General features: G+C 47.9%; 1 protein-coding gene across 1 annotated transcript; it reads left to right on the top strand.

The window, feature by feature from the left end:
• Nucleotides 1-731: 731 nt before the first annotated feature.
• Nucleotides 732-11,487, top strand: LOC119435076 (putative N-acetylated-alpha-linked acidic dipeptidase; the record flags this gene model as incomplete). The annotated part of the gene is made up of 4 exons (XM_037702035.2): nucleotides 732-984; nucleotides 7,491-7,572; nucleotides 9,862-9,954; nucleotides 11,283-11,487. Coding segments are annotated over 4 exons (633 nt in total), but the record flags the coding sequence as incomplete, so codon positions are not given.
• Nucleotides 11,488-12,527: the final 1,040 nt, after the last annotated feature.

Genomic DNA, 12,527 nt, shown 5'->3' with positions numbered 1-12,527 from the left:
CTCTTCGGCAAAAACCTCCGACATACGCGACGCGCTCGACTGCCTGCGGCGCGCTGAAAAATCTCGGAAGCGGCATGCTGGTATATATTTACGTCATAGCGACAGCCACCAGGTGCCGGTGTCGTCTGCTTAGGGGCTCTTTAAAGGCTACTAACAAAAGGGAAAAGAATCCGAGGGCACCTAAACACTTCTTGTAAGTTGCGAACACGAAAGCATATAATGTCCAATCGTCAGCCGCTGAGTGGGCCTTCGAGTCATGAAGTTTTCGAGGGCAAGCGAGGGCGTTGAGACACCTGGTGCGTTTCGATGCGGCCTTACCGAGGTGCAGCTAGAATATAGGTGAGAGCTTGCGCGGACAAGAAACGTGCGGATTGCACAGGCTTCCGAGAACGAGAGCAATAGCGATGTGGAGTCGCGGCAATGCCCTCTCTCCTGACGCAACACCTGGCGCGCTACTGCTGAAGCAGGTGTTCGCTTTCGCCCACTCTGCTCCGTCGAAGCACGCTCGTGTCGTGGCGTCGCAACCAATGGGAATTTAGGTGCCGTTTCTCTGCTACAGATGCCGGATTTTCCCCTCAATGAGCCATTTGGCGCTTTCGCGTCAAAAATAACAATTACAAGCCTTGAGTCTTTCCCAAGATTGCTGTAGTAATACACGCTACTCATTTATACAACTTTAGCCGAAGTGAAATTCTGTTGCCTTCGGTTTTAAACAATTCTTCTTCCTGCAGTCTCGACCGTCGGGCTGGTTCCCGGCCTATCACACAGCGTACGACAATCGCGAGCTTTTCGAACGCGCGGTGGACTCGAGGTTCGAGTTGACGCTGCGTTGCAGCCAGATGAATGCGGCGCTTACGCTGCGGCTTGCCGAGGAAGCCGTGCTGCCGTACAACGTGTCCGAAATGGCAAACGAGCTGCGAGCGGCCGTCGACGGGGTGGAGCCAAGTATCGTCCATGAGATGAGCAAGCAGAACATCTCGCTCGGTAAGTCAAAGTGCAATGCTTCCTTTCTTTAAGAGAAAATGATCAGTAGCCCCTCCCCTGTCGAGGAAATGGGGGTAAGCGAAGCTTCTCGTGTGTTTCTTAGGTGTTCCTCCGAACGAATTGCACTGAAGAGCACCACGTTGTGCTCGAACAGCAACCGTTGACACGCACTGCAGCTGGCTCCGAAGTTCGGGTTGAGAAACTCGCGTTGAAACGTGGCCGTCGCAACGGGGAATTTGGCGCTAGCGTTGCCAAGGCGTGCAGCACCGTTGTCGGGTTCCTAAAGGGCAAGATGACGATGACGTTCGGCCGCAACGTCGCGCTCCCGCAACTCAGGGTCGGCGGCTTTTTGCTGACGTTTCGCCTCAGGTTCGGAAGCTCTCATGCTATAATCGGCACGTCGACGATGCTCCCTGTGCCGAGCGCGTTCATTCTGGGTGGATTTCCATAAAGTTGCTTAAAAATTAAATCTGTCCGTTAGGTAAGAGAATGAATGGCTCATACCCTTAAGCAATGCCAATGCCAATACCCACACAACCGCGGCCTCTTCATTACGACGAGAGAAGAGATGTGAAATTCTTAGCTGGAATGATTAGCGACAACGCAGCCAGCTGTGGAAGCAGACGACGACGACGAACGTGGGAGCAGCAGCAGCAGCATGAGTGTGTGCCGAGCACGAGCACGAGTGCCACCCTAGGGGCGCCAACGAGTCAGCTGGCGAAGAGGACGAAGACGTTTACGCTAATGCTGATGATGATACCGCGTACGCGTACCACCGACCACGACACGAGAGACCCTATAAAGCTACGCTTAAAAATGCTTAAAAATACGTATTGAAATGCTCTTATACGCTTTTAAGTAGAGAACCGTTTCTATACCGCAGCACCGTAGCTTGTGCGACAGATCCTGGGAACATTTATTGGTGCCTCAAAATGGCAAGAAAGAGTGGCACAGCAATAAGTGAGGCTGTGCTACCCTTAGACCGTGGCTATAGTGTACAGCACTGTCAGTAGGCTGCCACTTTTCGCCTACCGAAGCGCTGCGGTGTGGACAAATTCAAGGGGGCTGCTATTGTTGCACCGATAAAAAGAACAGCCCAGCTGTTCTGACCACTTGTGTCGTCTGGCAGTATAAGCGAGGCGTCGAATTTAATGGTCAGTGTAATCAGCTCTTTCTGGGTATGTTTGAAAGTAGGCGCGAAATCGCGCTAGTGACTAGGGATTCTTTTTCCTCGAGTCATTTGCGTGGTAAAATGAAGTTAGTATACGTTGGATGGGATGTGCATGCAAACGTTTATTTCTCTAGTATGCGATATAGTCCATGCGGGATTCGGGACTGAATTACAGTCGTAAAGATACTAAAGGTACGTTGGAAAACTAGTTATTTTAAAGTGAACATCAACCTTCAGAATAAGAAAACTTTCCTTGGAGTAGGAATAAATGCTGAATATTTCCTAATCTCGACGCAGCTGCTTCAGCGAGTACCATTTTCCTAGTACTTTCCGCGTGCTGTATGCAAAAGGTTTCACATCCCACTATGTACATAGCAAACGGCAAATCGCGTTTATAAAAAAGCCCTCGTTGACTGAATCTGTTGACTGACCTCTGTCCTTTCTCTGGTTAATTCACAGATATGTTGTCTGTGTATGTAATTAACGATGCAGCTAGCCAAAATACGAAGAAAGGAAAGCCTGTGAATTCGACCGTGTTCTAATTTCTTCGAATTCCGTATGACACTAGGCTCGTAAGTTTGACCTCGTACTGTCTTAAAGCTGGCGCTCTATGCAGCTAAGCAAAAATTATGTATTGTGGAAATGGCAGATTTTAATATTGAAATATTAATATCATGTTTCCATGGTACGCTCGACACACAACTAACCTTTAAGCCCGGAGACTCAACGCAACCATTTTCACCAATTTAATCGAAGGGCGTCTCCCTTTCCCGGATAACGCATGTCGTCTTTCGAACCATTATGTGTTGGATAAACGACACATTTACAAGGTCGTCATTATTATAAAGGGATAGCGTTAAGGGTCCCGTGTCGCAGAAAATCCTGCGTCGGCATCGGGGTGGAGGTCGGCGTCGGCGCCGGCGTAAGCATCGGCGTCCGTGGCGAAGAAATTCATCCCGAACCACCCTGACCACACAGGCCCTCCACGTAGCGCAAGACCTTAGTGAAAAAAAATGAATTTCTCGAAGTACAACCTAGAGAAATGATATCGTCGGAATGTAATTTGAATGTACAAGAAAAGATAATTCTGCTACGAGGAAACTAGAACACAAACCCCTTTGACAGCATTTCTACCATAACAGCGGCGCGCTCGGATAGGTTACTTGCGAAAGCCCCATCCAGACGGCGCTCGCCTCCTCGGCAGCGTAAAACGGTAGCGGCACGCAGAGGCGAAGGTGCAGAAAAAAGAAAGCTTCACTTGCAGGGAAGCCTGACAAGTATTCAGGGATCTTTGAATGCTAAAGCGTACTCCATATTTTGTACACGCCCGCGCCTCGGGGCAACAGCAAACAATTAATAAAACAATAAAAAAAAAGTCCAAGGGCCTTCACATTTTGATATAAGACAACTTATATTGCTGCTGTAAAAATGTCTTTCCAGCAATGTATTTGTGTTTAAAAGTGAATCCGACCTTAAGGGCATCGGTGTAAGCTTGGTCTTTGTACGCTGGCTTTCCCAAGCGTTGTGTTGCAGTGAAGCCTACTCAAAAAAAAATTTGATGCGAACGGGGCTCGAAAACGCTATCGCAATTCACTCCTAAAGGCGAAGCTTAAGCGTCCTCCAATTTTTTGTTCTTTTGTTTAGGGTGTGAACAGTGTCACTTCAGACGGCTTCCGACGTTGCCAATGTTCGCATCGCTGCTCGTGAAGCACAGTCCTACACAATGCTCGATATAGCTACGCTTTCGCTCTTCCTTCTAAACGACAATCCATTATCTTTAACAGAATAAATAATGTTTATGGCCGCTAGAATGAACGCAGTTACAATGTTAGACAGAGAGGCTTTTAGAAAGTGAAGAAAAAGCAAGCAGCAACAACAAAGACAACAAGGAAAGCGATAGTGCATAACAAAAAGAACAGATGAAAACAACCAAAAACAACGAAAACAAAAGTAATTGTGACAACGGCGACAAGGAGTGTGGTGGGTCACAATGTAATATTCAAAGAAATCCTATTTGTCTGTATATAGAACCTTTTTGTCAAGCAGTAAAACAGACGGCGTGCTAACACAAGCGGAACGTATTTGGTTGTTTACACCTGTTTTTTGTTAGGCTTATGATTTTTTGTAGATTTTGTCATTTTTGCTTAATTATGATCAGTTTTTGCTGTTCTGTGGAAATTTTCCCTCATAATAGATAGCGTTAATGAAGTTGCCGACCGGCCTTAGCATGTTCCCTACTCAGTGCCTGACAACTCCTTTTCTTATGGCATCTTTGGCTTGTTTCGGAGTTCTCCTGACTGCTCTCGCGACTGTCGCGCTTTCTCACGACTGGTCGAAAGAAAATGCACTACTCGCGTTGGGCTGGTTCTTTTCGATCGCTCTCTTCACGCGCCGGGCTCTCTCAAGCAGTCCGAGCCCTGTCATCGGAACAGTCATCGACATCGGGAGCTTTTCCCGCCACGTCATCACAACGCAACGTTGCCGTTCTTGGTGATAGGGTCACTGCATTCCGGCATCCGGACGAACTCTCGTCCCACCGGTGCGCTGCCGGGAGCGTTAGCTAGGCGAAATAGCAGGGATCCTGCAATCACGTGGTTTCGCCTGTTATTTCCTCCTCCGAGAGCGAGTCACGTTTGGCTTGCGTGCTTGTCCTCTTCCTCTCAGCTTGAGGAACAGCGGATCTGCCCAACTTTGAGTCGGGGGATGAAGACAACTAGTCGAATATGCCATTCGTTTCCGTCACCTTTTTACAGCGAATCTGTTTATGCGGACCCTTTGCCGTCGTTGTCGTACTTCGCTAAAAACGGGCCAGGTGACCTAGCGGGAGAGGAGAGGAAAAGACGAGCTCAAGAGGGGGAAAAGGGTCGGAGTGACCCCTTTCCCCCTGTGAGAATGCTGTGAGAGGGTGCAGATGAAAACGAAGAGAACGGGGAGGAGGTTGACGGAAGTCGCACCGTCCAATACTCGCAGTTAAGGGGAAGAGCGTGAGACGCGCCAACCAATGACGCTGTAGGAAAAAAGTAGGTCAACGGAGGCGTGGGATGTGAGAGGAGTTCGCGTTAGCGTAGGTTGTATATACCCAGCTTTAATCAAGGACTCTTGTCAAGGAACGTCGTAGAAAAAGCGTGAGGAACACGCTAGGCACGCCGTCGCCCATGGACGCCGACTCGTCCCACTCCCGGAAGTAGTGCCGTTCAGGCTAGCCAAGCGGCCGCGAATGCAACTACTGCTCGGACGCTCGCTCCCATTGCAGCCGGCCAGACGCGGCAGGCCGTACCTTTTTTTTAAGCATGATCACCGCGCGAAACCCGCAAAAGAGAAAATGAGGTGAAAAAATGTGCGCGTACTTTTCATCTATTACTCATGACGATGATGATGATGTCTTTTCGCGCTTCTCGGACTTACGGCCGTCTCTGCGCGTTGCTTAGCGCAGCTTGCAACACCGACACCGCGTTTCAATGGCGGTACAGCGTTCCACCGCGTTTCAATGGCGGTACCGCGTTCCACCGCGTTGCAATACTGACAACGCGTTCCAGCAGACCCGCTGCGTGAATGCGTCTCTCTCTCTTGCTTTCATTTTCTTTTATCTCTCTCCCAAGAATAGTGCGCAAAACCTTTCTTCACCTCCAGAGCATTGGCACGAGCGCGTGCGAACGTGCCAGCTGTGGACGAAGACGACGACGCTCGAACGCAATCATATGGTTCACATAAATGCATTAAAAATTCCGAAAATTAGGCATCGCTATAAACACTGAAAATATTCTATCTTTCGGGGCATACACTGGGTTTTAGCCACAGGAACGTATGCAGGGCCGTATGCGAGTCCCTCGGTGACACAAGGCAAATACCAAGTTCATTTACTGATATATTGTTTATTATTATTGTACAAATGCCAATTTACGTTAATTTACTGAACGATTATTTATTAATGTCGAAAATTCCAATTAAATTGATTGAAATTTATTACCTTCTGCCTTGATCTCCTTCCAAAAAGCGCACTAATTCCCTGTAAGATAAAATAAAATACGGCTCTAACATCAGTTAGTTTCATTGCATAATTTCAACTCACCTGTTTAACCGCCGGCTTCTTGGCCAATCCCCTGTGGTGGGTATGCGCCATGGCATAGGAAGCAAGCAAGCAAGCAAATGCATATTCTGCAAGCGTGGCTGTAAATCCTAGTGGTTACGACGGTCGCCTTGGGACCGTGGGTACGCGGGTTCGAATTCCGCCTCAGCAAGAAAGTTCATTTCTTCCTTCATTGCTAATGATGATAGTTTCTTGATACGAACCACAAATGACGGCTGGTTTAAACAGCTTCGCTGTTAAAAAATCGTGCGCTTGTGTAGTTCAAATCCAGCGCTAATGCAGCTCCACTAACGTGAAACCTGGCGAAGTGCGAAGCAGTGATGCGCCAGCGTTGTCGCTCGATGCGCGCCTGCAGCTCTCGGCGTCCACGGCACAAAGGAAGTTCATGAGCGTGCCAACCGCTTATAAAGCCCTGTTCCTTCTCTCTTGCCACACAGCGCGTGCTGATCGGGTGCTCGAGTAGCGCTGGATTGAGGAGGAATTGAGCGCTTGTGGGGGGTGGTGGCGCCCTCTCTTGCACTGCGGTGGTACCAGACGGGCGTTTGGGAAACGACTAACGAGTTTCTGCTAATTATTTCGCCTAATGCTTCATTATTGTTATCTTTGAAATTATTCTGAATCATGTTGGTTTATTTTGATCCGGTTTTTATCAATCCTGCACGTGTTTTGACCTGTTTTTGCGCGTGACCACGACGACATGAGATCACATTACAATATTTTCACGGTTTTCACGAGTTTCTGCTAATTAATGCGGCTAATGCTTCACTATTCCCATGTTTTACATTATTCTGAATCATATTACTTTATTTTGAACGGGTTTTGATCAATTCTGCACTTACTTTGACTCTGTTTTTGCGCATAACCATGTTGACATGAGATCACATTACACGCCGACAGCACGGGCCCCTACAGGCTTCACACTTAATATAGACTGCTTGCGAAGTTCGACTTGCATGGTATAACACTCGGTGTAACTAACACAGCTTCGGTGTTCGACCATCTTCATGGAGTGGATGGGGCGTATCTTTCTTGCTTCCTGTTTTTTTGTCTCGTACAGTTTCCTCTCTCTAATGAACCACAACTTGATAGTCAGCGCCCTTGTTGCCGCCCTGTGTCCCGTTGTCGGCGCTGTTTTTCTTTTACAAATATGTAGATCGTTACAAATACGGCCACAGAACTTGCACTTACGCATTTATCTGTTTGCCTGTGTTTCAGCTTGTTATAGTCGCTTTCTTCTTTGCCCTCCAGACTGGCTGATCAGCGAAACGAAGAAATTTCAGCAACGGGCCCAGAATTTTTGGTCATGGCTGGACAAACGCAAGCAGCTCGAGTGAGTGTTCAATTTAGCGTTTAATAACCGCCCGTGAACGCTAATTCACTACATCTGGCGGCTAATGAGATGCCTTGGAAGGAGTTTCTTCGGACACATTTACGATCCTCGGTGTATAAGGCTACCGTGCATAGTTGTATCTCTGGTTGTATAACGCACTAAACATTCTGGTACATTTATGGAATTCTAAAGGGTGTTTGGTTGACCCATGGCGAACACCCTTATGTGTAAGGGGTGACATCGAATCTTTTTTGGGAACCAATGAAGTTTTCTTATTTGCTGAGATTTTCTGACAAGTAAAAATGACAATTGCTGTGACATACAACTTGAAAAGTCTACTCCATAAACTTTCCTAGCTATCGCTGGCTATATGTCGGGTCAGCGATTTCTGTGCTCATCGGGTGATCAGAATTGTTTCAATTTTCAACTGCGTCTTTTCTCATCGCACGTACAGTTACAGCTCACTGTCATTGCGCAATAAAAAAAATTCATAGGCCCAAAGACAAGAGTGTTTCCCGTGGGACAAGCAAACACACTTAAAGGTCTCGCTTCTGTGCTGCATAAAGCACCCATAGTTGCGCACGGGTGGTGTTCGTCAATATTCGCCTACGTTATCTCGTAGCCTTTGCTACAACAACGTAAGAGAGCTGAAACAAGAAAACATGTGAAAAATCAAATGCTCAGGAATGGTTGAACTAAATACTGCCAAATAAAGTAATAATTTCACTTCAGATAAATTTGGTATACTAATACACGAAATGTTCACTTTCTAACATTTTTCTGTGATTTAGGTGCTTTTGGTGACCTCTAACGACCAGTGCTTCTGGTGCGAGAGATAGGCCGGACTTTGCAAGCCTCTGTGCATGCAGTTGTTATGTCGTGCGGGATGGCGTTGCTCACTTGAACGTGGTGATATCGTCCAAACTTGTTCTTTTTTTTTCATTTCCTGTTTAATCAACACGTGGCATGCACTTCTCTTAAACTGCGCCTGAGCTAGCGCACAGCATTTGTAGGCAAAATGTTTGGATGCAGACTGTTCGTAATTGAGAATGTTCACGCTGCTACAACCGACGTACTGTGCCCCGTCGTGACGATGAATGCAGAGCACTGCACGAAAACGCGTAGCACAGTGTTCGTCCACTCTCCGCAACACAAGCTCTGAGCACGTTCTTAAGGAACGTGCAGAAAAAAAAACTACCGTAATCATCAACGTAATTAAAGTCACCGTAAGACACACGCCATTCCTAGAGTTTATTGACACACTGTCGCATCGCCTGAGGCGAGTTGAACGCTCACAGAAGAACGATTACGGCTGGCGTGGCGGTCGAAATGCCGTACCCTAAAAAATTCAACACTTGCGCCGAGCAGCCGGTCTCAACGTCACTTCCATTTCTGGGTGTGATGTCACGCTTATTTCTTCACAGAAATTGTCCCCCACGACACAGATTGTGACGTTTGAAACAGGCCACCACTTTGTAGACATGTGGACTTCTATAGAAGCTTCTCTGCCCATTTATCTACAAATTACCTACCAGCGCTACGTCCCATGTCGTTCTCGCCTCTCTCCTCGCCTGTTCTCGCAGTGTGAGCTCCCATCAGCTATCCCAGCAAAATGTGCAAAACATATATTCTGTGTTCTACAGACAACACGGGTGCCAAGGGAAGGCAAACGCTGTCGAAGAACAGTAGTGCCATCGTTGTAATGGTGACGATACGTTCGCGAACAACATTCTGTAACGCTGCAGTGGCGGAGCTTCTGTGCATGCCTTACTTAGCCAAGTATTCCGGCAGCGTTTGAGAGTGCTTTAGGCTTCTTGAAACAGATCCTCAATCAGAGGAGCGTTCATGTACGATGGTTTCGCATTTGCCCGAACGCGGAAGAGAAAAGAAGATAAATAGGTCAATACTAACAATCAGTGATGTATTGTCTCTTATTTTGCTGTTGTAAACGAGATTTTCATACATTTTCTCTCCTTCAGCCTAAACTAACGTGGCTGAGAATGTGGGACTTCATTCAGGAGCTTCTTTGCATCTGCGTGTCTTGCCTCTAACTTTACTTTTATTGTCATAAAGAGTTGTCCGCGAATGTGCAACTTTTTTTTAGCTTATAATACAAGATAAAGCCAATTGATGCAAGACTTTGTTATTTAGATATTGTTGGCAGAAGGATTCGCCCTGCAGTGGACCTAAATACGTTGATGATGATAGTGATATGTGTAATGGGACTTGTTTTAGGCGCTGAGGCTCGTGCGACACGTCGTGAATTTCCTCTTTGTTAATTCCGTGCAGCAAACCCACCTTGCGCATGGTCAACGAGAGACTCGTGCTCATTGAACGCGCGTTCATAAAGCGGGAGGGACTGCTGGGAAAGCCGAACGTCAGGTGAGTGTGCGTGTTTGTTGAATGAAAATAAACCCTGCTGATCCAGCCTATGTTTCTCACCCCAGAAAGTAACACGCGATGAATTATTGTATGACTTCCCAAGGTGTTTTCTTGGAACAAACCTGACTTGACTGAAAAAAGAAGTAATCTTTCACGCTAACATGGTTTAAAATTTCGGTGCGATGAAACTGGCTGTGAAAAAAAAAACGCAATAATAGGTGGTGCATTGTTTGGCACATTTCGCTAAATGCATCGAATTAGCGAATCACAACGATGTACAACTGTTTGAGTCGTGTCAACAACTTGCTCCAGACACCACACCGTATGCCATAGGCACCTTCCAATTAAGCTTTCTACACCCACAATGGTCATAAAAAAACGCATATTCGCGATGACACCTGCATTCGCTCATTGGAAGGCAAGAGTGCCCGAGATCTTCCAGTCTGCAATCGTCATGGTCTGCATGACAAGGTATGGTTGCGTTCGAATAGGAAAGCATGAACGTTTCCAAGCTCGAGCTGGAGTTAACGATGAATAGGCACAGCTAGGTGAGTGATGCCCACGCCAGAGGCGAAGGACGGGCGCACTGCTTGGAATGCCTTGTCATTTTCTACGCAACCCTAAGCTTAGTGCAGCTGCGTCTGAGTACGCAATGACCGAGGCCGCCGTAGCGTCGTCGGCCCACTGCAAGATGCCTATAGACCTGCCGTAGCAGCGTGTTGGCTGTGGCGTTGTACTGCTAAAATATGAGATCGCAGGATCAAATCCTGGCTGCAGCAGCCGCATTTCGATTGGGGAGCAACGAAAAAATGCTCGTATGCTTATATTTAAGTACAGATGAAGGACCCCAGGTGTTAAAAATTAGTACGGAGTTCCCGCACTGCTGCGTGTCCCATAATGAAATCGTGGTTTTAGCACGTCTAACGTCAAACTATTTTAAAGGTTCCAATGAACAAACTTCACCAATATTGGTACTGAAAAAAATTTCCACTTACTCTACCGCACGAGTTTCATCTCGATACAAAATGAATACACATGACCAAATATCCCGAAATTACTATGGAGATTGTTGCTAAACATGGCCAATAGCGAAGTAGGGAAGGATCATCGCAGTTGCTTCCTCCTTTTACTCCCTGTGCCATAGCGGTTTGTTTACCGACATACAGCTGTCTATTTGCGATCGAAGCCTCCACAACACATAATGCTACTGAAATCCGAGCGCCAGAAAATAAGCAGCCATGTTTATCGCAGCCCTCCTATAGTAAACGATTTCCGCTTGTAATGAGTGTCAGAGCCATCACGCGGCCTCCCGCTTTTGGCGCCTGCAGGAACATGGCTTTCGGCGCGGATCCGGAAGACGCGTTTGCCGGAAAGGCGTTCGCCTTCCTTCACGAGCATGCGTACCGCGCCCGAAGACAGCGAGACCCGAGTCGTGCCATAAGGGCCTGGAAGCAGGCCCACGTTGATCTGTCACACCTCGTGCTCGCAGTGCGCATGTGCAACCAGCTACTGGACCTGGACAAGCCCATCTAAGCGCTGTTTCTGCGGCGGGGCGGAGCGTTTTACGCAGTCGCTGAAATAAACGGCCTTGCCGCCTCGTCTCGCAGTTCGCAGGATGCGCCGCGCCTATCCATCTTTCGCAGCACTGGTGCTTTAACTATTCCGCTGTGCCCCCGTGCGTAACGCCGAGTGATCGCCTCGGTATACCTGAACCTCCCTTTCCTATGCCGTCTTATTGTCTTTTTTAGAAATGTGTTGTCGTGTGTTTGTAACATATATTACCTAATGTATCATACGCTCTCTGCCATTTTCTATTACTATGATAGCCCATTTCTTGCAGTAAAGGATCAAAGGAATGCACAAGCTCAAAGTATGGACAAGCTCCCGGCTGTATGCACAGCCGGGAGTTTCCATTCGGTTGGTACTTCTCCCTCTAGCACTTTCAAGCTCGCGGTTACTTCTAAAGTACTCGACGTGGTGGTGTAGTTGCTTTGGCGTAGCGCTGCTAAGCCTGGGTGTGCGGGATCAAATCGCGGCCGCTGCGTACAAATTTTCATGAGAGAGAAGTGCAAGAACACCCATGTACCGTGCACTGGCTGCACATTAAACAACCCGAGATGGTCGAAACTATTCCGGAGTCACCCACTACGGCTAGGCTCAAAATCATATCGTATTTTGGGCACGTGTAGCCTCAGAATGTATGTTTAAAGCGCCGCTCATAGGCGCCCGTCCCTATACGACGAGCGTCGGCGTCAATTGTTACTGAGCGAATTAGCACAGCGACAGATGAGAGTGAACGCGGCGCGCGATGGGGGATGAAAAAAGTGGCGAGAGCGAAGAGGCACGTGGAGGAAAGCGGAGAGGATGGTGCAGCGGAACCACGAGGCGGAAAGTGGAAGAGGGCATGGTGAAAGGGTGAGGAGGAAAGTGAAGTGCCGGTGGCGCCCAGGAACGCGTCCAACAGCGGAAATGAAGCGCTGGCGTGGGCTTCGGACCCAGTGCGCATGCGCTACTTTATCTGTGGCGAGTAGCGAGCCTGTATGTGAGGCGCCTTCACGGCCGTGGGAGCTATG

The sequence above is a fragment of the Dermacentor silvarum genome, unplaced genomic scaffold (assembly GCF_013339745.2).
Source record: "Dermacentor silvarum isolate Dsil-2018 unplaced genomic scaffold, BIME_Dsil_1.4 Seq426, whole genome shotgun sequence".
NCBI lineage: Eukaryota > Metazoa > Arthropoda > Arachnida > Ixodida > Ixodidae > Dermacentor > Dermacentor silvarum.
The sequence above is the reverse complement of the archived record's forward strand: the minus strand, read 5'-3'. Positions and strand labels throughout refer to the sequence as shown.